The 23,197-nt window shown below is 36.8% G+C and overlaps 1 protein-coding gene across 1 annotated transcript in view; it reads right to left on the bottom strand.

The window, feature by feature from the left end:
- LOC308226754 (rho GTPase-activating protein 8-like) overlaps positions 1 to 22,778 on the bottom strand; it is a gene marked incomplete at its 3' end in the record, with an annotated part of 50,980 nt that extends 28,202 nt beyond the window's left edge. Inside the window, exons 1-7 of the mRNA XM_080628777.1 lie at positions 22,174 to 22,778; positions 18,735 to 18,872; positions 12,803 to 12,890; positions 9,548 to 9,679; positions 6,580 to 6,666; positions 3,084 to 3,182; positions 1,975 to 2,085 (exon numbers count right to left, since the gene is read on the bottom strand). Of these exons, the coding sequence (XP_080484903.1) occupies positions 1,975 to 2,085; positions 3,084 to 3,182; positions 6,580 to 6,666; positions 9,548 to 9,679; positions 12,803 to 12,890; positions 18,735 to 18,872; positions 22,174 to 22,210 (692 nt within the window). The 5' untranslated portion in view covers positions 22,211 to 22,778. The remainder of the gene's footprint in view (positions 1 to 1,974; positions 2,086 to 3,083; positions 3,183 to 6,579; positions 6,667 to 9,547; positions 9,680 to 12,802; positions 12,891 to 18,734; positions 18,873 to 22,173) is intronic.
- Between the last annotated feature and the right edge of the window lie 419 nt (positions 22,779 to 23,197).

Raw genomic sequence — 23,197 nt, 5'->3', positions numbered from 1 at the left:
AATGAAACCATTCTCCTTGTAAGTCTCTTCAGGAAAGGAAAGAGCCTCATCCAGAAGATGACTTCAAACCTGCCTCTTTGCTAGACAGGTGGGAGGTCACTGCCATTTTGTCATTATAGTCTATAGAGATCATAACGGAAGAGGGAATTAGAAAATGCAATTCATTCATCAGATGAAAGTTGATACATTTTTCGTTCAGATTTTAGAAGCTCCCAAAACATACCATTCCCTCTCCTCCACTAGCTTTACCTTTCTTTGCAAACACAGTCAAAATTAACTCCTTTAGTTCTCATTTACAAGTTCTAAGGGACTTACTTTGTAATTTTTTACTACTGATGCCTCACTCTCTCTTCTGCAAGAGGAAATTCAGACAAGGGTGAGCAAACAGAAGGAACAAATATCCCTATGGACATCCACTTTGGACACATGAGTGCTGTGAGCTGCATCCACACATGGAGGGCAGCTGTCTGTCAGCACCTCCATCACTAGCGCTGGAACTCTCTGGGTCAAAAATTATAGTAATACCTCTCTCAGTGTTTCTCCACCCACAGATTTTCCACAGAAAACTCTTTAGGAAATATCCACCTTTTTTGTACTTAGGGAAAGTTAAGACATGCAGCAAGGACATGATTTGCTGATGGTAACTCACCTGGAAAGTGATAGAGCTAGGAATGGTGGCCACCACAGCCTCAATGTGTGCAGCCCAATGAAAGACGCTGTTAGCTGTTCAGGCATAGTCAGAGAAATAAAATACGGGTAGCCTATAGTAACAGTGGCATATAACACGCTGTCTGATTGCATAAGCCTGTGAGAAGTTTGACAGAGCTGCTTGAGCAGCCAGGCTAAGCTGGAGGCAAGTGACAGTGTGCCCTGATGCCGGCAAATAGTCCTGGTTTTACTATTGCAGCAGCATCATGAAACATTGCCCGTCTTAATGACCCAGTGGAACCCACCTAAAAGATATTCTCTGAATTAGGGAAGTGAGTTAGCCATGTTCCAAGTGTTAGGTTGAACTCTAAAGAGGTATCATAAAAGTTAATGTCATAGTAGCTCTTACGCAATAGATATTGATTATACTAATTTCAGGCTTTCCACAGAGGATTAATGCTTAACATTTAAGCAGGGAAAAATTCTATTTTATATCTCATTTACAACTGAATCATTAGAACCAGAAAAGTAGATGGGGGGGTGGGAGGATATTCGACAAATGCCCAAGTGTCAGACAGACTAAACTGCCTTTGCTGAATGTGAACAATATTCTTCGGCTGTTTTTGAGAAGGATGCAATAGAAAGAGGACAGAAATGACAGTGGGTAGGAAGCTAGAAGATTTTGTGGGTTTTGTTGTCATTTTTTACCAAAATTGAAACTTGCAAGCACTATTGTAATCCCATTCCTTGTGTAAAGTAAATCATTTTTTATACCACATACAGTGCTGTAATCTATGTAAACAGCTGTCAGGGCATTTATGGAAGAGAGTGATTTTATTCAGTTCATAAAATTCTGATCAGAACAATATGTGAGCAACAAAACAACAATATATAAAGGCTAAAGCATCCATTTTAGCTTTATTCAGCCATTTTGGAGCCTGAGAATTTGTTCTGGTTTTCCTATGCAGAAAATACCTCCAAAACACTTTCATACTGCCAGCATCCACCAACAACAGCTTAGCACAGGACTCCGTTGTATCTGGGCAAATTTCTGTCCACTGAGAGAAAAGTTGTGCCGTCATGCTAGCAGTAAATACCACAAAGATATTGTAAATGTGAAGACCACACAGGTCACTGGGACTGTGAGACCTATTCTGAATGCATAAAACCTATTGTCTAGCAGCACGGTTTTGTGGCTTTCAAAGAGAATGAGAAACTAAGCATATAATAAACAGAATATTTGTAGGCATTCTGTCTGGTGAATCTGCGCATCACAGAAGGCTGCAAGGTATAGAAATAAAATATTTTAGAAATTTCATGGCTTACTATTGCAGGCTGACTCCAAATTGCTGGGTAGGTAGAGGTGGCCGTGGTGGAGGCACCTTAACCACAGGTGGCAGTTTGCCCTTCTGTTTCCTACGAAGATTTTCATCATGTCTGCAAAAATCAAGAAATCATTGGTTTTCTGTGCACCACAGCTGACAGACTATATGTATGAACAACTACCAGTATTGTTCCTGATGCTGATCTCCTGACAATAGTGTATATTAGTCTTACAAAACTTGCATTTAATTTAAGCATTAGGAACATTTTTAAGTAGTACTTGTGGTAAGATACTGAAATAAGGCAGAGAAGAGCTCTTTTGCTTCAGCAAATGGAGCATAGTAATAAATGTGCCCCCCAAAATAGAATGTATTATAATTCAACAGCAAAATCCAAATCTATCTGCTACTCAAAATACAACTCCTCTTTCTTTGGCAAGCATGCAATCCAATTTATAACCTTAGAGCTGTAACGTATTTTCTGTTATTCCATATTTACACAAAAGGTGTGTAAAAACCCACCAGGCATCAATAACAGTCATAATCAAAGCTTCCAGTTACTTTCATTCAACAGTGACATAAAATCACTTCCTGTCAGTACATCAAAGCATTTCCATGTAAAGCGCTGTGTCAAAAAGACTGTTATTGATACTAATACTGGCACTTGACAATTCCAGCACTATGTATTTCTTTTTCTCTCCTGATCCCTCTCTAATACTTCTCCATAATGCACATACATGCACAATATAAAAGTAATGGATCCACTGACAGTAGATGTATCCATATAGTTTAAAGTCAATCAACACTTTGCTGACAGTGAATGCTCTTAGCAAAAGGAAGTCATTACACTAAGAAAATGCTCCACAGCTGAGATGGAGATATCCCAAATCTGCAGAAAACTACACAACATTCTCTTCCCCAAACACCTGACACATTTCAGCAGATCTCTGATGGCAATGCAACTTTTACAATTAAATCCAACCAAGCATAAACAGGTAAATTAGACTTTTAATCACTGAAGAACTAGGATTAGATTCTTCTTGAAATACAGTGAACAAGATGAAACTCTACTTGAGAGAAGGTGAAACAACGTATTTTAAACTTGCCACATACCGGATGACTTCTGGAGGGATATTTAGCTGGTCGTATTTGAGATGCTCCCTGAGGTCACTTAGATAGTTCAAGTAGGTGATTTTCTTCCCAAACTTATGGCTAAAAAACCCCCCCAAAATCACAAAGAAGTATAAAAATCAGCATGGGAAGAACATTTATGAAGGGTTTAGTTTCTATTACAAAAATGTAAGTGCTGATACAACTCAAAAATTAGACTGTAATTGAAGCAGCAGGAGATGTAAGATGTATTTCATTTCATATGATCAAACATATACAGAGCACGCCTGAGAGTCTGATTTGAAGAAAAATAACTGACTTCCATCTGAATGTTTTTTGATTTGCATAGATATGAAAAACAGTACTCTAAAAGCCACTGAAAACCAGGTTTCACATAGCATTAGAAAGCTCACTAAAAACCCATTAACTTTGGAGAAAATGTTACACGGTCAACAGAACAAAATGTGTTATTTAGGCATTCCTCCCTTCAAAGGACAAAATAATTGGACTGTAGACACAAACTATAAAGTAGCAAGCAACAGGAAAGATTTTCACAGCCTGGATAGTGTATATACTTGAGCAGCTTTATCCATTTTGAGAAGGTCTAGATAGCTTCTAGGAAACATCCTGAATAATAAGGCTTTTCTAGCACTTGTTCAAAACAGACTTCCAAATTTGAAGCACCAAGTATCACTAGTTAGGTCTTGACTTTCAGACAGATTATACTACTTTACTGGATGAGGTGTTCAAACAAGGCTTAGCAATGCATTTATACAGATGGCCTGAAATAATTTTGTATTTTTCCACAACACAAAATATCTGCCCTGTAATGAAGTGCCAAGTAAAATAACAGGTATTTATGATAAAAAATATACTTTGCTCAACTTATTTTGACAGTAAAATTGGAACAAAATTCTCGCGCATTAATGGATTTATCCCTGGATTGTCAAATACACATACACACACTCCCTCTAGTGGGAGATGGTACAAGTGTTAAGTCACTTCAGCATTTTAGCTTTTATTTGAAATGAGCTAAATTTTGCTGCCAGGCAAGCGTTTTTGGGACTGATGGGCATCAGTCTGTGGGTGTACAACTTCAGAGCTCTTCAGTATTTCTTTTATTCAAAAATAGTGGGCAATTTCAACATCCTACCTAAGCCACAGGCTAACACTCTCAGCTAACTCTCAGCTAATCACCTCTGGCAATACAGGACATGCTACAGATACACATAAGTTGTAACTAAATTGTGGGCATTTAGAAATTATTGCTGTGCCTTGAAAAGGCCACATCACCACCACATTGACGTAAATGTATATTATATTCCCTTTATAACATGTGGGTGGCTTCCTTTAGCTCACACATAGAAATGTGCTCTTAAAAAAAAAGCTTGGAAAAACAATGTCCAGTGGATTATTATTTTTTTTTTCCTTTTTTTCGTGAACTTTAATATTGACACTTAAATAAAAGCATGATCTGCTAGAATAAGATTATTCTAGGCTGGAAAGAAAAGGTACTGTGAACAAATTTAAAATTGTACCATTCTAGTAAAATAACACTGTTCATAGGTTTTAGTTTTCAGTGAGTATAATTTAGGCAAATTGTACATGGACAGTTTCACACTTCAGTTTTAAAATTATATCCTTCCATTTTCCCTTATTTGACAAACCCACACTTAAGTCAACCCAAAGCACTTCTTTACACTTGGGCATTTGACACTTAAACTGTTTTAAGGAGTAAAGAGGGTTTTTTTCCCTAGCTTCAGCTAATTCCTGCCTTCTGGCTTATGGACCCTTTCAGAATTTAGTCATACTTTCAATTATTTTGTCAGTTCCAGTGGTCACATATTTTAACAACAGACAGTGTTACTAAATTAGACTCAGAGCAAGTGTCCAGGTACAGACTGGTAAAACAGGAGCAGTCATCCTAATGGAAGCAGGGTGTTCAGAAGGTCAAGATGATGCTGCCCTGTTTGATGATGCCCTAAGATGATAAGCGTGGTCTGAATTTTCTCTTCTAGATATAAATGCTTAAGCTTATCATGTTCATCCATTTTCACATTCCATGTAAACAAGAATTTAATTGCCAGTGCATCATGCTGTTCTGAGACAAAAAGGTATTCATCTTATTTACAGAGACATAGTAAGATCCAGGGAAAATAAGTATTTGGAACAGGAACCTGTAAATTTTCTTTTGTAAGAGTTAGCAGCCAATTACTACTCCAAGTCAAATAGCATAACTGTTGTCCAACTATGACTCCACTGAGTGCAGTAATAGGCTCAGATTGAAAACTGTTAAGTGTCCTAGAACTTCTTGCCTGGAGCTATGCCTAAGGAGCTCTCAGCTGCCTCTCAGAATAAGTTGGTTTCACCTGAGTGTTCTAAAGTCTATCAAGAGATTTTCTGGTCTTTGTTTTTTGTATTTTTTTTTTCCTAGAAAGCTCTCCATACCCATCACAAATCAGTTACAAAAATTATCTATCCCCATTCCTGAGGCACCATCACCTAGCAGACATCCTGCTTCAGTCACACTTTCCTAACCATTGCTTTATGTCCTGGATCTCTGGCATTTATTTTAGTGCCAGTTAAAATAAACATCTATCGTTAGTCTTCCCATTTCAAGAACAGCATATTCTGCATGATTTTTAGCTGTAATTACTTTTTTCTTTTCACACGCTTTTTACATCCTCTGATCAGTCTAGAAATTAAACTTTCTCTAATTAACTAGCTTTCTACCAGTCAGAAACTGAATTATTTGACAGCTACTGTAATGGACATTATTAGTTGGTTCATTATGGCTTCTCAGGAAAAGCTGGTTTTGTCCTCCAGCCCTGAGGACATTCATCTGCAAAAGAGAACTACTTTTGAAACTACAGAAGTTCAGGAGCAGAAACTAGGAAAGCCCAACCACCTTAGCACTTAGAAATATCTGCCCATTGTTGCCAGTTCCTTGTAGGTATCATCAATTTTTAGAATGCAAAGGAATAAATGCACCAGTAAAATACATTCACCTTCACTATTATACCTTCCATCTCAAATCCCTATGGGCACTTCAGGACTTATCCATTAACTTTGAACACACAAGTAGTATCATTCCTATTCGTCTCAGCACTTGAGATCAGACTGAAAGTCTGATTTATTATCTGCTTTATCATACTGCCTTGCAACTTGTCATGGATCTGGTTCTATTGTGCTAAGTGCTGTCAAACAGGACAAAAAAGTCATTCATGGTCCACAGAATAACTACATTTTAAGGTAATATTTACTTTAACACACCAGTAACACTACTATGAATTGAGCCTCTCTTTTCTTAGAATTAAAAGAACTCTACCCTATTATTCACATCCAAGCTTAAGCTCACCTTACTCATTAATTTAAGACAGTTTAAATGGGTATTGTGCTGTTATGTGACATATTTTACTTCAAGGCTTTTTAAAAGCAACTTAGAGAACAAACCACCTTATACTAAACTGGAAAATGTGTTGAATAAACTGCCAAGTACCTTATAAGAGGTTTAAAGATATTCCACAGAATTTTTATGAAGTTGGTTGGATGTACAACATAGAGTGCTTTAAGGTTTTTCTTATACCTAGGAAAAGAAAATGAAATTGTTAGAAGACTGTTGAGTATCATAGATGGTAGAAATGAATAGCTACAACTGAATGGGAGGTATTATTACAAGAACATTAGACAGCATTCTTTTCAAATACATTAAAAAGACCTAATTCAGAAGACACTGAATGTAAAATGAAGCTCCCCTCCCCAAGTTTAAAAAAATGGTCATTATTGGTGATACAATAGTAGGCCAAGGTAACACTACTACATTCTTAAGCAATGTCTGCTGTCTCGTAGATTTAATACCGAGGGTGCAGAAGTGGGGAAAAAGAAAATATTAAGAAGAGAATGAAGAATCTACAAACAATTACTTAATCTCCTTTTATTTCCTACTTATAGGAGTTTCAGGTTGGAGAAGATTTCTAAACTTTCAGATGTAAAATTTACACCTAATCTTCTATTTTTACCACTAACTTTGTCTTGTTTTGTTTATAATTACTAGAGGTGAAGCCAATTCCATGCTGTATTGAACTGAATGGTCTCCTTTGTATAAAACAAAACCCTTTCTTCACTGTATCTTTGCTTGATTCTACACTGTCATATCATGACACATAAACAATAGATTCTAGTAGGCTGGAATTGAAATGGAAACCAGGCCGCACAAAAAGACTCTGCTCTTATTCAATATTATTGCAAAATGAAATTAAGAAACACATAATGAAATATCCTGTTTTTATATATAAATTGTTGCTTCTTACTTTGCTAAGTTTGCTCCCCAAAGTATTCACCGCTTGCTGTTATGAAGCAATGATCGTGAACTCCTAAGAAAAACCCTCTTCTAACAGGTTATAATAAGAGAGGGAAAAGGGACTAAGACAGCAATTATAACAGTTCTTCACTTTGGGTTTTAATTGGGCTCATACATCTTTGAATGACAAAAGCAACTTTTTCACAAAGCCACTATCATACACAAGCAAATAATTACCCCTGTGCATTTGGCACCACTGTGGACAAGAATCCAGAATCAACAATAAAAACTAACAGGGAAAACTCCTGAATAGTTTTATTGACATTTCCGTTTTGTTTTGTATATTGAAGCAATGGGCATAAGTCATTGCTATTTCCTAGATTACAACTGAACATCCAAAAGACTTTACTAAGTCTCTGCTGTAAACCTTCAAAGCAAGATCTATTCTTTTGAAACTGTACCTGCTGAACATCTGCTTTCATGATGCTAGTTAATTACTATCATCCTCTGTACTCTTCTCTGTCCTCTTTTTCCTTTGACTCCAAAACATACACAGGGAAGAAGTCTGAAAGGTGCTACTTTTGTTTTGTTTTTTTTTTTCCTCTGGCTAGTGTAGTTGAACACACATGCTGGATTGTGAATGTTGCTTTGAGCTTCTCAATGACAATATACTAAGACGTTCCAACTGTGAACAAAATGATGGGTGTATGGTTTTGCCTGGCTACCTGAGCTTCTCTGTTCCTCTTTGGTCCTCCTGCTACCTGGGCCATGGCGGGGGAAAGAAGAGAACAGATGTCTGGCATAAATGACAGTCATACTGTCCACTTGTAGGCATTGCAAAAGGCAACAAAGAAGATACTGCCCTTGTACTACCTCTCCCCATACAGCAACTGTAAATTTGACCTGGGATTCTCTCAGAAGGCAAATGGTACAATGTTTTATTTTCAGAAATTGTCAATGCATGGCATAAAACCCAGTATTGTAGTCCAAATCTCTTGTCAAAGACAAAATGTAAGAGAACTTTTGCCTTTCTTCTCCCTTATCCAGTCCCAAAAAGAACAGCTAGATGGTACTAATAGTATTCAGAAACCTGCTAGCAGAAATAAGCTTTTTTGGTCTGTTGCTGAATGGAGAGCAGTATCTCTTGAAAGCAGTTACAGGCTTCAGATGACAGCTTCCCACTGCTGCTCTGAGAGCTGCTAAGCACAACCTCATCTTCTTGCTTACTGGATTTTAGAGTACCAGGAGGCTATTGGGTGACATTCATGAAAGTCTGAGCTCTGTCACTAAAGTAACCAGAGGTGTTGTGCTCATCTCAACTTCAATTTCCAAAGTAAGGTTTGGTATTTCACTGGCCCTATTCCCAGTCTACTCTAGAAATACCCAATAATCTTTTTCACAGTATCTTTTTTTTGAGATCTGCTTCTTGTTTCATCTCCCAAATTGGAAAAATCAGACACTTATGATCCATCTCCCCCAACATACACATGCACACACACACAAACACACATACACTCTTACTATCAGGAAAGAACTATATTTTTACTTTCAGTCATGTTGCCTTCTTGAGGCCAACTTGCAAACAAATAACTTTCAAACAAGTAAAAGACTAACTGATTTCAATTGGAAATTCCTGCTTTGTTGGTAAGCATGTGCTTTCAGAGAATAAATATCAGAACTTCCATCTACCTAGAAGCTTTGGCCTCAACTCACCCTAACCAACTAAATCATGAAGTTATGAGCCATAGCCATTGCTGTTCCAAAGGTCAGGCATATACAAGCACAGCTGTCCCTCTGGGGCTTTACATGTAACAACCAACAAATGCTGCAAGGCCTGTGAGGGATGGACTGTTAAAAACTTATCTTTCCCGGTTTTGTACACACATAGCCTTGGGACGATCAAAGGTTCAAACACAGCTGTGAGATAATCAAGAATGATGACCAACAAAGTGCCACAGGTATCTTGTCAAATAGTGCACTGAAAAGGCAACAGCGTTGCACGGAAGACACAAGAGAACCAGCTGCATTTATATCAGTGTAAGAATTTGCAATGGCAAAATGAACTCGGCTAGATGTGGGCAGATCAGGAAAGATCTGCTTCCTTCATGGAAGTTAGTTACAGACATTACACAACCCAAAGAGTAAGCCAAATATTTTGGGGACATACTTCCTGTCAAATTCTTTGTAGGCTGTTTGTAACCATTTCAGAGATGGTTTATTCACACTTTTCAGGCCATAGTGAAAGTAGACAACTGTATAATCATTCTCTACATACTGGTCCAGAGTATACTTTAAGTACCTGAGGAGAAAGATAACATTTTAGTTTTAAGACAGTTTACTGGATGAGATTATTAAAACAGTAACTGAGAAAGAAAACGTGCTATTTTTGCACAGAACACTAGTGACTGCAAATTCGTATATGCTTCAATGTATTTATCGGACAAGTTCCTCTTGCTCTAGTGGCAATGTTGCCAATAATTCCACATTACTGCAAAGCCTGAAATATGAAAGAATGTGTATAGTGACAAAAACTATGGTGCTCATGAATCACTAAAAGATGAAGACAATGTGGGACTGAATTTTCCAAGAAATTTTTAAAAATATGCATTTTTAACTGTCAGCAACTTTATTTTGCTTTCTTCTTGTCTTTGTAAATTCCTTCCTTTTAGCCAAGCAAACAACATCATTTTTGACTTTTCAAAACAATAAATAAAAAAAATAATAAAAAAAAATCTATCTCCTGTGAAGACAGGTTAAGATTTTGAGTTGGGGTTGTTCAGCTTGAAGAACAGAAGGCTCTGGGGAAACCTTATAGCAGCCTTCCACAGTCTGCAAGAAATCTGGAGAAGGACTTTCTACAAGGACATGTAGTGACAGTACAAGGGGGAACGGCTTTAAACTGAAAGAGGGGATTAGGAAGAAATTCTTTACTTTGAGGGTGGTGTGAGACACTGGCACAGGTTGCCCAGAGAAGTTGTGTCTGCCCCATCCCTGCCAGTGTTCTAGGCCAGGTTGGAAGGTGTCCTTGCCCATGGCAGGGAGGTTGGAACCAGGTGATCTTTAGGGTCCCTTTCAACCAAAATGATTCTATGATTCTATGAAATCTTGGGGTTTCCTTTCAATTTAAAAATTTCTAAATTCTTGAAAAAACCATTAGACCTAATTACCAATTACAAATTGTTACTCTAAACTGTTTTATTGTATATATTTGCCTTTCTCTTGTTTGTGTGATGGAGACTGTGCTCATACATCATTTCCCTTAAAACTAATTTAAAGAACTACAATACTTATTCCCATCTTGAAATAATACTGCACGCTTTATAAGCAGATTTCTGTGTGTTCATTCTTTTATGGTACAGTTTAAGATGCTTGTCTCTTCCCTTTCTCTTACAATTGAGAATACTGTATGGCCTATCACACAGCTAAATGATTCAAATAAAGCAATGATGGAGGAGTACAATCTGGCTTCACTTCTTGCTCTATTAGATTTCAACTTTCTCTAGCTTATTATTCTGTAATCGAGCCCCAGCTATTGCTTTTAATTGTATGTAAGTGATTTTCATTCAATAAAATACATAGTACCATGTGACATTTATTATGCTGTGGCTATCTGCAAGTATCAAGGCCGCTGTGGCTATCCAGCTTTGCATGGAAAAGATCATAACTCCAACTCTTACACTGCACTCCCATGATCGCATTTACCTGCTTATTCACTCAGCATACTGTAAATCTTAGCCTGCAAACAGCCTGGGACAAAGGTTGCCACTGCAATTAATATAATGCTGGCTTGATCCCCAACTTGAGTATTAATGGTATTTTAACAGAAGAAGTAGTAGTAACAGTCATTCAAGACTTTTTAAAGAAGAGTTTGAAATTAAAATATATCTTCTTACATAAAATATATATATATGTTCTTACATGCGAAGTGCCTGATGCTTTATTTTACAGCATGTAAATTCCTTGGCACATTGCATCCAGAAAGCCTGTACTTGAGAGAGTTTTGTGGGCATAAAATAACCAGTATTTTTGTACAGTTACTTGTTCCAAGGCTGTAACAGAATTGCAGGGACATTACAAAAGCTTTACCAAATCAATTCTTTCAGAGATTTTACCACAAAATACCTACCAATCTGGGCCTACTCTGCAGCTTTTCCTCAGAATTTAACATCTGGGTCTAACTACTTAAAAACAGATAATTTGATAGTTGTATTGCTAGCTTCACATTCAGACACCTGCCTTTGGTGCTCTCTTAGCACAGACTTTCCAAGTGAATTTGATGTCAGCTCAGATATAGGAAAACATGTAAGTGTTTAAGTCCAGAAGAGCATGAGAGCCGGAAACACTAGTTTCATTGAGGTGTCTCCTCACAGAACTGAGGAACACTTGGTAGAAATGTGGTTTCTCACACTCTTTTCTTTGGCATTTCCTATTAATCATTGCAGATAGCTCCTCCAGGTGAGGAGCTGACTGGAATGGTTCTTCCTCCTAGGGGCTAATATTCCCTCTATGCTACACAGGAAACTTTGGCTTAACACTGTGGAAATACCCTAGCTGTGAAGAGCATAAAAATGAAGAACATGGTCTCAAACACATTTCTTAAGTAATCTGTTTTCTAATCCTTTTCTATTTCTGAAAATATAACAGTATTTCTGTCCTTTCCAATGATGGAGGGTACTGACAGCTGAAAGGTGCTCAGATATTTTGGCAATGGAGGCTGCACAAGAAGTCCAAATAGTTTTAAAATGCTTAAAGAGGACAGGACTCTAATGGCAGAACAGATCTCCATGTAGTGACAAACTACAAGGCAAAAACATGTCCTGGTACCTTGCTTCAGCAAGTGTATAAGGAAGAATGTTGCAATTTTACATATTTGTAACCTCATCTAACACAAAAAAACCCAAACATTACAAAGTGAGACACATATAAAACAGTTAAGCATAATATACTGTACATAATGCAGATCTTTATAAAAAAGGAAAATGACTCAGATGTAAATAAGTAAACAACGCTCTTGCTGAGTGAGTTAGGACATAAAGTACAACAAATTGAGGCAAACACTGACATTCATGAGAATATATGTATGGAACACTAAAGTACTAAAATTATTTTTTCTTTGGTCTTCATCATAAATTGAATTTTTAAAATATAATCAGAATTCATTAAAAAAAAAATCAAGACTACAAGTTAATTTCAGTACACAGTGAATTGCTTCTGCTAGTCAAGATTCCAGGTGAAGTAACTGGCAGTTTCATCTACATTTCATTCACTCAATATTAACACTAGTAAGTCTTACATCCTATTTTCATTTCACTCCTTGCCTCCTGCTTCTCCTGCCTGAAACTTCATTCACCCGGAAACAAGTTAATAGGAGTTCACATATAAAATGCAAAGTAGTCCACACAGGAGATTGAGAGAAACTTACTCCAGTAATCTGGTGTGATTGAGCTGATGGGAGGGGGGCATACGGCAGCAACTGAAGGTAATCACCTTCCTTCCAGAATTGTCATCACCTAGTGAACAAAACAATTAGTAAAGACAACACTCATTTACTTATTCAGTAAGAACCCCCCAATCTGACCTGAAGAATGCCTTATATCTTCTGATACAAGCTACTTCTATCACCCATCATTACTCAAAACATACGGCGAAACTTCAGTGTCAAATCACATTGCCTAGAGAAAGCAATTTGGCCACCACTGCAATGAAATGAAGCAGTTCCTGGGAAAATGATGAAGCTAAGCAGAGAAAGTCATGTTCAAAGGTGATTGGTGGTGCTTAACTCCTGACAGGAGAAACTTAAGCCTTCCTGCAGCATTCAGTTGTGGAATATAAAGGGTTTGCTTTCTCTAGCAGTCTTGTAAGTGACCGGTTTTCACTTTTATTTCTGAAATCTGAAATCTATCAGAATACCACTCTGTCTACAAGCACTTGGGGCATCTGCTTTGTCACATTTCTGAGTTAGATTTTTTTTTTTTTTAAACCCAATTTAAGCTTTCTTAGATACTGTCTTCCAGAAGCACTGCTACATTCAGACCACATTTAAAACACAAGCAAGGCATACAAGTATGCTTTTCATAATCTGAATATCCTTAAGTGACCTTAAGTGACCTATGGCTCCTCCGACAAAGCATATATTGCTGTACTCCAGTTCATTTACTCTTTGACTCATGACAGCTTCACCCACATTGTCTGTATAGACAAGACTGGTGTTCATACCATGCCCACCCCACACCCAAGTTTGACTCTGGAAAGCCAAGTGCAGAGGTTAAATCGTGCTCATACTGAAGGTAAATTGGCACTGAAGACTGGGAGGTTAGGATTTCAACATATGTCTACATGAAAGATACCATTTCCTTAACAGCAATATAGAAACACCCCAGAAGGTGTTTAATCTGAGTTAATATTTGACATTCTTGGTATAATTTCGTTCTGCATTATTAATTCCAAGCATGTGTTATCACCAGGAACTGTATCACATAACCCTTCCATTGATTTGTTGAGGTGTATCTAAAAAACTAGTTAGTTCTTTCTGCTCCTTGCTCATTTTGCTCACTGCTTTTACCACTGGCAACCTGGTTTCAAAATTCCAGTCTAAAAGTTACTGCAAAATTGTACGAATTTGTTCATGTGACAATGACATCACTCAGCTGAAGCAGCACTTCTCTTTCAGTACTATTTACCATCCCAAAGGGTGCTCTGGACAATAATCATATCCCCTCCCAGCCTTAATTTTACTGCTCAGAAACATGTTAGACCACCTATCGCTTCCCTGACCTTGTTATTCTCTACCTTGCTCCAATGTAAATGCATCTTTCCTAAACACAGGTGGCAGGAGTTAGATAATAAATTGCAGATGAACATCACATACAGGACTTAAAAAGATTTCCTAATAATGTAAAAATCATTGTCTTTACTGAAAACCAAGATGAAGTATTAATTTAGTTTGACAGATATAGCTGGTTTATGTCTGATGGCCATCCCACTCTTATTTCACAGAAAATCACTTCTCCATTTTTGATTTATACAACCAAAGAACCTTTTGATGTTTGCTTTAACATCCTTTAAAGATTTAACTCAGGTTGAATTTTGATAATTATCACGATAGTCCTATATTTTGGACTTCCAAAACATAGCTTTCTCTTGCTGGCTCTTTTATTCTTCCTGTTCTTTTTTTTGACTGACTGTTTTTTTTTATTCTCTCAAAGGTGTTTTTTCATCCCACCAGGCCTGTTTCGCATAAAAAAAAAAATCTGGCCCCAGGGTTAAATAAGGTGCTTGAGCACCACTAAAGGAAGAATATGCACAACATTACAATTGTATGTACTCAGGTATGTGTGCATATTGTTCTTAAACAGACCATAATTTATTTCCTGAAGTTACTTTAAAGTGTCTCATTTGATATTCTCAGAATAGTTATAAATGCATTATAATGTGACATGCATTGATATGAATGATTTACTAAAATTAAATTCAAACACTAATAAAAGTTTGTTCTCTAAATCATGACTTATGTGTGAAAAAATTGCTGTTACAATGCACTGTAGAATACTGTTAGAGACAATAATTTTTACCAGCAAAATAAATCTAAGAAAGATCTCCAGTTAAAGTACTAAACGAGCCATTAATTGCTACTGGTGGTCATATGTGACTGCTTGAATAGAAAGCCAAATAACCACCTTTATAAAAGGCTGCAACAGATACACACTTAGAATATAAATACACATAATTGCGTAGTTTCAATAATGGGAAAAATGAGAGGCAGAGAAACTTTCTCAAATTACCAACAGAACAGAGCACCTTGTTCTCCCACCAACAAGTGCTGCACAAGCAATAACAGCAAACCAGAAAAGGTGACCAAGAACCTCAATTTCATTACAAACTATATAACACAGTGCCAGTGTCATAACACAGTGCCAGTGTTCCAGTTAGTGACGGCAGCTAACGAAAGCAAAGAGGCTGTTCTTTCTTCACAGGTATCAATAATGTTTTGAAAAACACCAAATTTTAACATGACATGTGAAGTGCTGATCAAAAAAGAAGGAGGCTTCCTGTGCCCTCCATCAGAAGGGCTGTGGCTGAGCACCCTGGGAAATGCCCATCGCATCTGATAGAGCATTTGCTTCCCAGTCTGACATAGTTTGAATCCCATGATTTTGAGAATAGAATTTTTACCCAAATATGCAGAAGTGCAGTTTGAAGGGTAAAGAGGAGAGACGCAGTTATTTGCACATTCAAATGAGAGTGTAACTGGAAGCATGGCAATTTTAAATCAACACAGATTTGTGGTTTTATTCCACAAAAACCTTATTTCCCTACTACTTGGACTTACTCAGAAGGTAAAGATGCCTCACATCTACAGGGGACCAAGCAAAGAAAGAAGTGCGATTTCAGCTTTGCTCCTTGATGTTTTGCTTTCAGATCAAAAATGTAGTTTTGTATTTATTTATTTTATTCCACAGTCTAAAGTCACCAAATATTTTTAGATCGAAGTGGATAACATCCAGCCTCTCTGGAAAATGTACTCCCTTCCACTATCTTTCTGCACTGGTTTTTAGCTCCAAACATTCAGAAGGCAAACTACAGAAAATAAGGAAGCATGATGTGCCACATATACTTACATGTCTCTTCCTTTTTGCCACAAAGAAAAACAATCTTAAGTTTCTTTTAAAGTAACAGATTGAAATCCCTCCTTCAAAATAGAAATAAAAAGAACCAGCGCTGTAGCACTGTTCCATTTACATATGCTTTGCCAGTTGCACATTGGTATTTTTGACATAAATCAGTCTGTAATTAATAAACAGTTATTAAAGCTTACATCTTTTAAAAATGTCCTCTATTCTTATTTAATTGTATTTTCACACTGGTTGAATACAACTCAAAAAATCTCCTTTGCATACAGTCAAAGCTATTGTTATGGAAAGCAGCTATAAATCACTCTAATTTGTGAGAAGCAAGGATAAATTTTAGATTATTTTGTTACTCAACAGTTGGAAACTAGATAACTGTAAGAGGTGGATAAATTACTGCAAATATTTTCACCTAAAATCACTCTTTTTCTAGGAGACTTACTTCCCTGCAAGAGAATGCAGTATTGAGGACAAAACCATCAGAGACAATCCAACATTTCATCCTTCTAGTATTTATCTTGTGAATACCTCCATTTGTTCTGGCAAATTTAAGCCAGGAGCATACCTTATATTTGGACTTTATTTTAAGCAAACACTGATACAGAGCAAGTTCCAAGATGAAACTATAGAAGGTACAGGTAGGTCTTTTTAAAAAACACTGTGGCTTTCACTCCATACTGAAGTATATTCCTATTTCCTAACACAGGCATAAGGTGTATATATATATGAGATGAAGCCAGGTGGGACTACTCAAGAAAGGGCAGGCTGGTTATAATTCTGTCTCTACCGCATGTTCTCTGTTTTACCAGCAGTAAAAGCATGAATATTTAAGGAGAACTGTTCCAGTGTATTTCATTCTTCTCATGCCAAAATATCCCCCTTTTTTCAGTTCCTCCACCATTTTAACTCTTCCAAGTCAAATGATGGATTCCTGAGACTACAAAAGTTACGTTTTGTTTGACTTGGTAATACATAAACTTTTACTCCTTTATTTTTAAATCAAGGGAATGTCTTATTAATCAGTCAAGGAGAACTTACTAAGATTGCCAACTTGTCCCCTTTTTCCTCAGTCTAAAGGGATGGAGAAGAGGAGCTTTGTCTAAGCACAGACTCTGGGGTTTCAGCCCATTACCTGCTAGATCTGCCCATAGCAACAAAAATCATGATGGCTCCTCCAAGGAAAATAAACACTAAAGGACCCTTTAGGATTAACACCACCAAATAACAAGTGCTTATAACTTCCACGGCAGCTTTAAGTGAGTGAAGAATGAGGAGCAACAACAAACATTTAGAAAATAGTTGTGCTTGGCTAAAACTGAAGCAGTAAATACATAGTGCATCACAATTTGATATTGAACATACTAGCAGGAGAAAAAAAAGACTTGAATTTCTCTTTTAAAGATCATGTTGCACTGTGCAATACAGCAGATGGAAGAGATTCTTAGGTGGACAGTTAGAGTGACTTGGGTGTATCCAGTGTGTCAGTTAACACATGTATTTCACACTTCGTCAGTGTGATTTCAAGGGTTTCATTATAACTTCTGTATCTTGGTATTTTCCCCATCCCAAAACTGATGCTTGAGTGAGAAACATTATAGTGGGTTAGCAGGTAGCAGCTTTTGAATCACAAGACCATGAATCTGTTACTCCCTTGTTTATGAATTTGAGTCTTATGTTGGATAGTTAGTTTTGAAGAAGGAGAAGGTAATTATTATCTGAGTATAACATGCTTCCAAATCAGAAGTTACTATGGGTAAAATTCTCGTCCCGCTGTAAGTCAGAAGCCAAATTACCAGAGGTTTCTCTCCCCTAGTCACCTATACCTCACTAAAGGTTTTGCTAAAGTTGATATTTTCCTGGACAACATCCTGTTTACAGCTTGAATTCAAGAAGGTACCTATGTATAACCCGAGTTCATAATTTTCCTGAAAAATCATAATCTAGGCTCACTGAAGTATGAGGTGCAAAAAGCAAGCACAGCACAAACCTAGACTTCATTAGGATGAACAGTGTTAAATACTGCTCTTTGTTTCCCATTTTATCAATTTCTTTAGTTCAGGATTGTGATTATTAATGATACTAATTTAACAAGCACATTGGTGCCAAAAATAAGCCCAAAGGAAAAAAATAGGCTATGCATACTGTAAAGAAGTGCTTTTATATCATAAACATGTCTTATACACTGCCAAACTGTTTCAAAAATAAATAACTGTAAACATTGAATGATCCAATAGTCAAACATGCGATGTACCCATAGCTTCTCTCCATGTCACAACAGAAAGTCAGATGATAAATGCAGTTAACACTTATGTCAACAGTTTTCTTTCTGCCTTTTGTTAGTTTTTATACAGTAACCCATATCAGTTTGGTTGCACACCCTTTCCAAGGCAGACTAGAAAATGATTAAATGTGACTACACAACACTTCAAGCTATTCAGAAAACAAAACAGCTTATCACAAATAAAGTGCAGATCTGTTACAGTCACAGCTAGGCCTTAGATTATAATATAAAGCTATAGTTATATTTTAAAGCAAGATTAAGCCCAAATATTTAGCTCATAATTAATCCATAGAAAAGCACTAAGTTCATATATTACTGTTCAGCTGATTTTCAGGATGAAGGCTGAAGGCAGCAACATGATTTCTATGCATCACCTTGAGGAATACAGTAAGAAACATGCGGTAAGGGGTGTAGTAAGGTAAAGTCATAGTATTTTCCAAACATACCTGCTAACTGGATGATGCCATGTCTTGCAACATCATAGTAAGGGTGATTGATATTTAGCTCAGGATCCTCAAGTGCTGGAGGCATAAATGTTTCTTCCTGTTCTGACTGTGTATCTTCCACTTCATCCTTTTGCAGTTCTAAAGGAGCAAGCAAGACTGTTTAAGTGCTAATGAACAGAGAAAAACTTTTGCCTCCAACACATTATTTAAGGGTTGAACTGTAGCTCAGTCTGTCAAAACCACAGCCATTTATCACTCTTTGTTGCAGCTTCAAATCAGTTTCTTGTCCTTTACCCTTTCTCATGTGTGGGAAATACAACCCTTCAATACTTTAAAGCTATCTTCATGTCCTCCTTAAGTTTAGTATCTACTGTTTTGCTCACAAAAATCTCAACAATGACTGGACAGCTGGCATACTGTGACCTTGATATTCACAACTAGTGGAGTTTTCTCATAATTTTCTACACTCCCACAATCCGCTTTTGTATCCATCTACAGCTTCTTGACTTTTACTTCAAGGTTGCCCAAGTGGAGAAGTCAAAGCTTCAGTATGCTACCATGTGCTTTGATAGCTACTCCACATTAACACCCTACGTGAACGCTCTCAAGACAGCAGACTCATTACTTTGCATAAAGGTAGCAAATTGCAAACAAATCATCTCACCTCCCCCACAAATCCACAGTTTCCTTGAAATCCTTTAACTTTCTGAACTTGCAATAGGGCAAATGCAGCTACATGTCCATCAAGCACATACTCCAGCCAGAGGCCAAGCAAAGGTGTAAAAGCCTGCTCAAAAGCACAGTAAAAATGAATGATCATCCTTCCCTCAACTTCAGTAAGATTCTGGATTATATCCTAGAGTTAAAATCTACTCAGTACTGAAATATGCAACACAAGGTTAGCTGACCTTGTTCCAGGATTTTTCGGTTACATTTTATTTTTTTCCCCTATTTTTTTCCAAACTGTTACAACATTCAAACAGAACTGGTCCTAAGTATGTACCCAAATAAGCACAGATTTTGGGATAATTACTGTCAATAATACTCTACACTATTCTTGTGAATGTTTTCTAGAACCTGCAGGAATAACATTAAATTGACACACTAACGGACAAGTTTGATGGTGGCTTAAAAGAAGAAAAGGCACATGTAAAAAGAAAATTCTGATAAGGTGCATCATTCCCTGTACATCATCCATCTCTTTTTGTCATGCAAATTTTAATAAGGTAGAATTAATGGTTTTATCTACAATATTATTAGTGACCCTTTAAAAAATGCTTTAAGAATATTGTGCCTTCTGATCATCTGCGTATTTCATATGCCTTGACCACCACGCAAGACACTAGGGCAGAAAGAACATATTAAGTATTGATTTCAGCCAGATTTATGTGCCAGTACCGAATAAGTGTTAGAAGAAAAACTCTTAGTAGATATTACAGAATGATTTCCACTCACAGTTCCTCAGTATCTTTCTAGCCTATAAACAGCCACATGAAAGCTTTATTGTCTCATTTTTATTTTTAACATTATTTGTACTAAAAATGCATTTCACAAGGATGAAAAATGCCACTAGTGGCTGGGATTCTCAAAGATAAATAGGAGGAAGGAACACATGTACTACTTTTACATTTCTTTATGTCTGAATTCATATTACAGTGTTAGAAAATAAATCAGCAGTCCTACAGGAAAACAAATCTGCCTTTAGAAATACACAATTAGAGTCCTCCTTATACATACAAAAAAGTTTAATTTTTTATTATTATCTGCAAAATGTGTATTTTTCTACCATTTAAAAGTGTATCATATGTAGAAAGCTAGACTAACCTTAACTGGGAAAGTATTCTTTTACTCTAAAGAATGTTTCTGATCCAAGCGCTGGGAAAAATAATACAAATATAATGTAGTATATGAATGTCATGATTTTTTCCTTTTGAAAGTATTTAAGTCCTGTTAAAACTCAGAACAAGGAAAACCTTGTTTTGTGTATTTGATTTTTGTTTTGGTGGTGGGTTGTTTTGTTGTTTTTTTTTTTTTTCATGTCTGAGCACTGTAACCACCTAAAGTAACAAAAACTTGCAAAAGGGAGAGAGGAAAAGAAATAGAAAACCGTAGTCTTGTGGAGACACAAAGTAGCAGCTGTGAACCATTTACCTGCCATAATCCACTGAAACTTAACATGCTTTATTAAAGGCAAAATGTATATTCCAGGTAAATACAACAGAAACAATCAATATGTTAACTACAGCCTTTGGTACAGAGAGGCAGAGGTAAATCCTTCTGTAAAAAATTATTTTGTACTAAGCATAAAAAAAGACATGTTTCCAAAAAGCAGGTGTAAGGATTTGTAACAAAGTACAGATATCAAGCTTTTTGAGATGTGTCATAGAACTAGAGAAGCAAAGTAAATATGCATGCCCATTTGTACTGCACTTACAGAGGCTAAAGAAGTCTCAACAGCAACTATATCTACCAAAAAGCTAGTTAACTCTAATCCAGTAAGATAATTCTTTGTATATTCTTTTTCTCATACCTCCTTCCTCCACTCCCCTGCCCTTCTTTTTTCTCAATGTGTGTACAAGAGGACTGGACCTCAAGAGATGTTTTGTAATAAACACAAATGAAAAAAGATTTGTTGTTCCAAACTGATGGAGACTTCTGCTCTATTTTTCTCCTGCACATGATAGACGAGTTTATTGCCCTAATCCGTGAGCTGTAGCAGAGTATCATCGTTACTACTTACACTGTTCTTGCTGCTGAACCCAGGCTGGGAGACAACATGAGGTGCCTGATCCAGAGCTTGCAGAGGCCGAGGGGAAAATTGCTTTCAATGGATTTTGAATCAGCCCCTAGGAGCTAAAAGACCAGCCATCTGCTCCTGAAAGTCATGATGTGGAGAAATCAGAGCTAAGGCAAGAAACGAAAGGGAAGTTTGGGGGGAGTAAGAAGAGGGAGGTAAGATCTGGAACATTCTTGCCCTGGTGTTCAGCCTGGCATCCTCAAAAATTCACAGAAAAAAGAAAAAGTATGCTGATCTTTCAAAATTACGAGGCTGCTAATGCCATAGTCATATTGCTCAGCTCAACTAACATCTTTGAAATAACATGCAATACGGCAATCTCTATGCTCATTCAACACTTGTCTGTTTGGAGTAATGACTCCCATTTGTGCCACAATATGTGATGATGGTGATATTCCAATAGCCTAGAATTGCAGTAGGAACATCTACCAATAATTCAAAAAAGTTGAATGTATTAAAGTAACCTTCAACCCTAATGACTTTAGTAGCATACACATCAGTACAGTGGCTGTAACTCATTTTGGATTGCTCCAAGAATTATTACAACATACAGATGAAGCCTCTCACTTATTGAATATCCTCTATTAAATCACCTGCAACTATACACAGATGCCATTTGAAGTATAATAAAAAAATATTTACCTATTTCAGCTAACTTCTCATAGTCAATCTCAGACATGTTTCCCCTTAGGAACAAGACTACGCAGATCTTGCTAACTGATTCTTGCAGGATGAAAAGGTCCTTGGGTCAATCCTACAAAAACAAACAAAAGCAGCTGTCATCACAAGGTCGCATATTTTACTCACTTTACAGATATAAAAAGAAAACAAAAAAACACCCCAGAAATCTTACTGTCCAATTATTGTCGAGGAACCATCATCAGCATCTGGCCACCATTTTCTTACAACATAGAATATTATAAAAATATTTTAAAACAGTGGTCCAAAGAAAGAAAAGCTATGCATGACAACAACTCAAAAAAACTGACCTATTTTTATTTTAGAGTATATACTTACATATTGCACATTTTAAATCATAAACATCAAAATTGCAGATTAATTCCAGAAACAACTAAATCAAAATTATTTCTTAGTTTTATTTCTCTGATCAAGAAGATACATATACTCCATATTCTCACACCAAAGTCACTTATTCTGCAGCAGTTGTAAATTTTATCACAGGAAATATTCCATACCCCACATCTCACACGAAAGCGCTTCATGAAAATTGCAAGTGAGCATTAACACATAAAAAAACCTGAAAAACCAGCAGTTCCTGTGCGTAATCACTGCTTTTTGTCAAACACTCTGTGGAGTGCTTTGTAAACAGAATACTAAGTAACACACTCAAAGTGAGCATCAGAAGTGAAGAATACAATTCAGGAGATCTGTTTCCCCAAGCAGCTGCTCCAAAAAGCAAAATGAGTGCTTTCCTTAAATTAAAAACCCAGTCTCAGATGTGGAGGTAAGAAAGAAATCGAGCTTTTATAACTTTCCTGTTAATTTAACACCCGTACTTTATGCCGGCTTGTTTTCATCTAAATACATTAAATAAAAAGAAAACAGCAAATTCATGGCTTGGCTGTCAAAAAGGCATACACAAGCATGTTCTTCTCTTCTGCCAAGAGGTTAAATTTTTTATTTCTCCTTCAAGCCCCTGAAATTG

Source organism: Psittacula echo, assembly GCF_963264785.1.
Source record: "Psittacula echo genome assembly, chromosome: 1".
NCBI lineage: Eukaryota > Metazoa > Chordata > Aves > Psittaciformes > Psittacidae > Psittacula > Psittacula echo.
The sequence above is the reverse complement of the archived record's forward strand: the minus strand, read 5'-3'. Positions and strand labels throughout refer to the sequence as shown.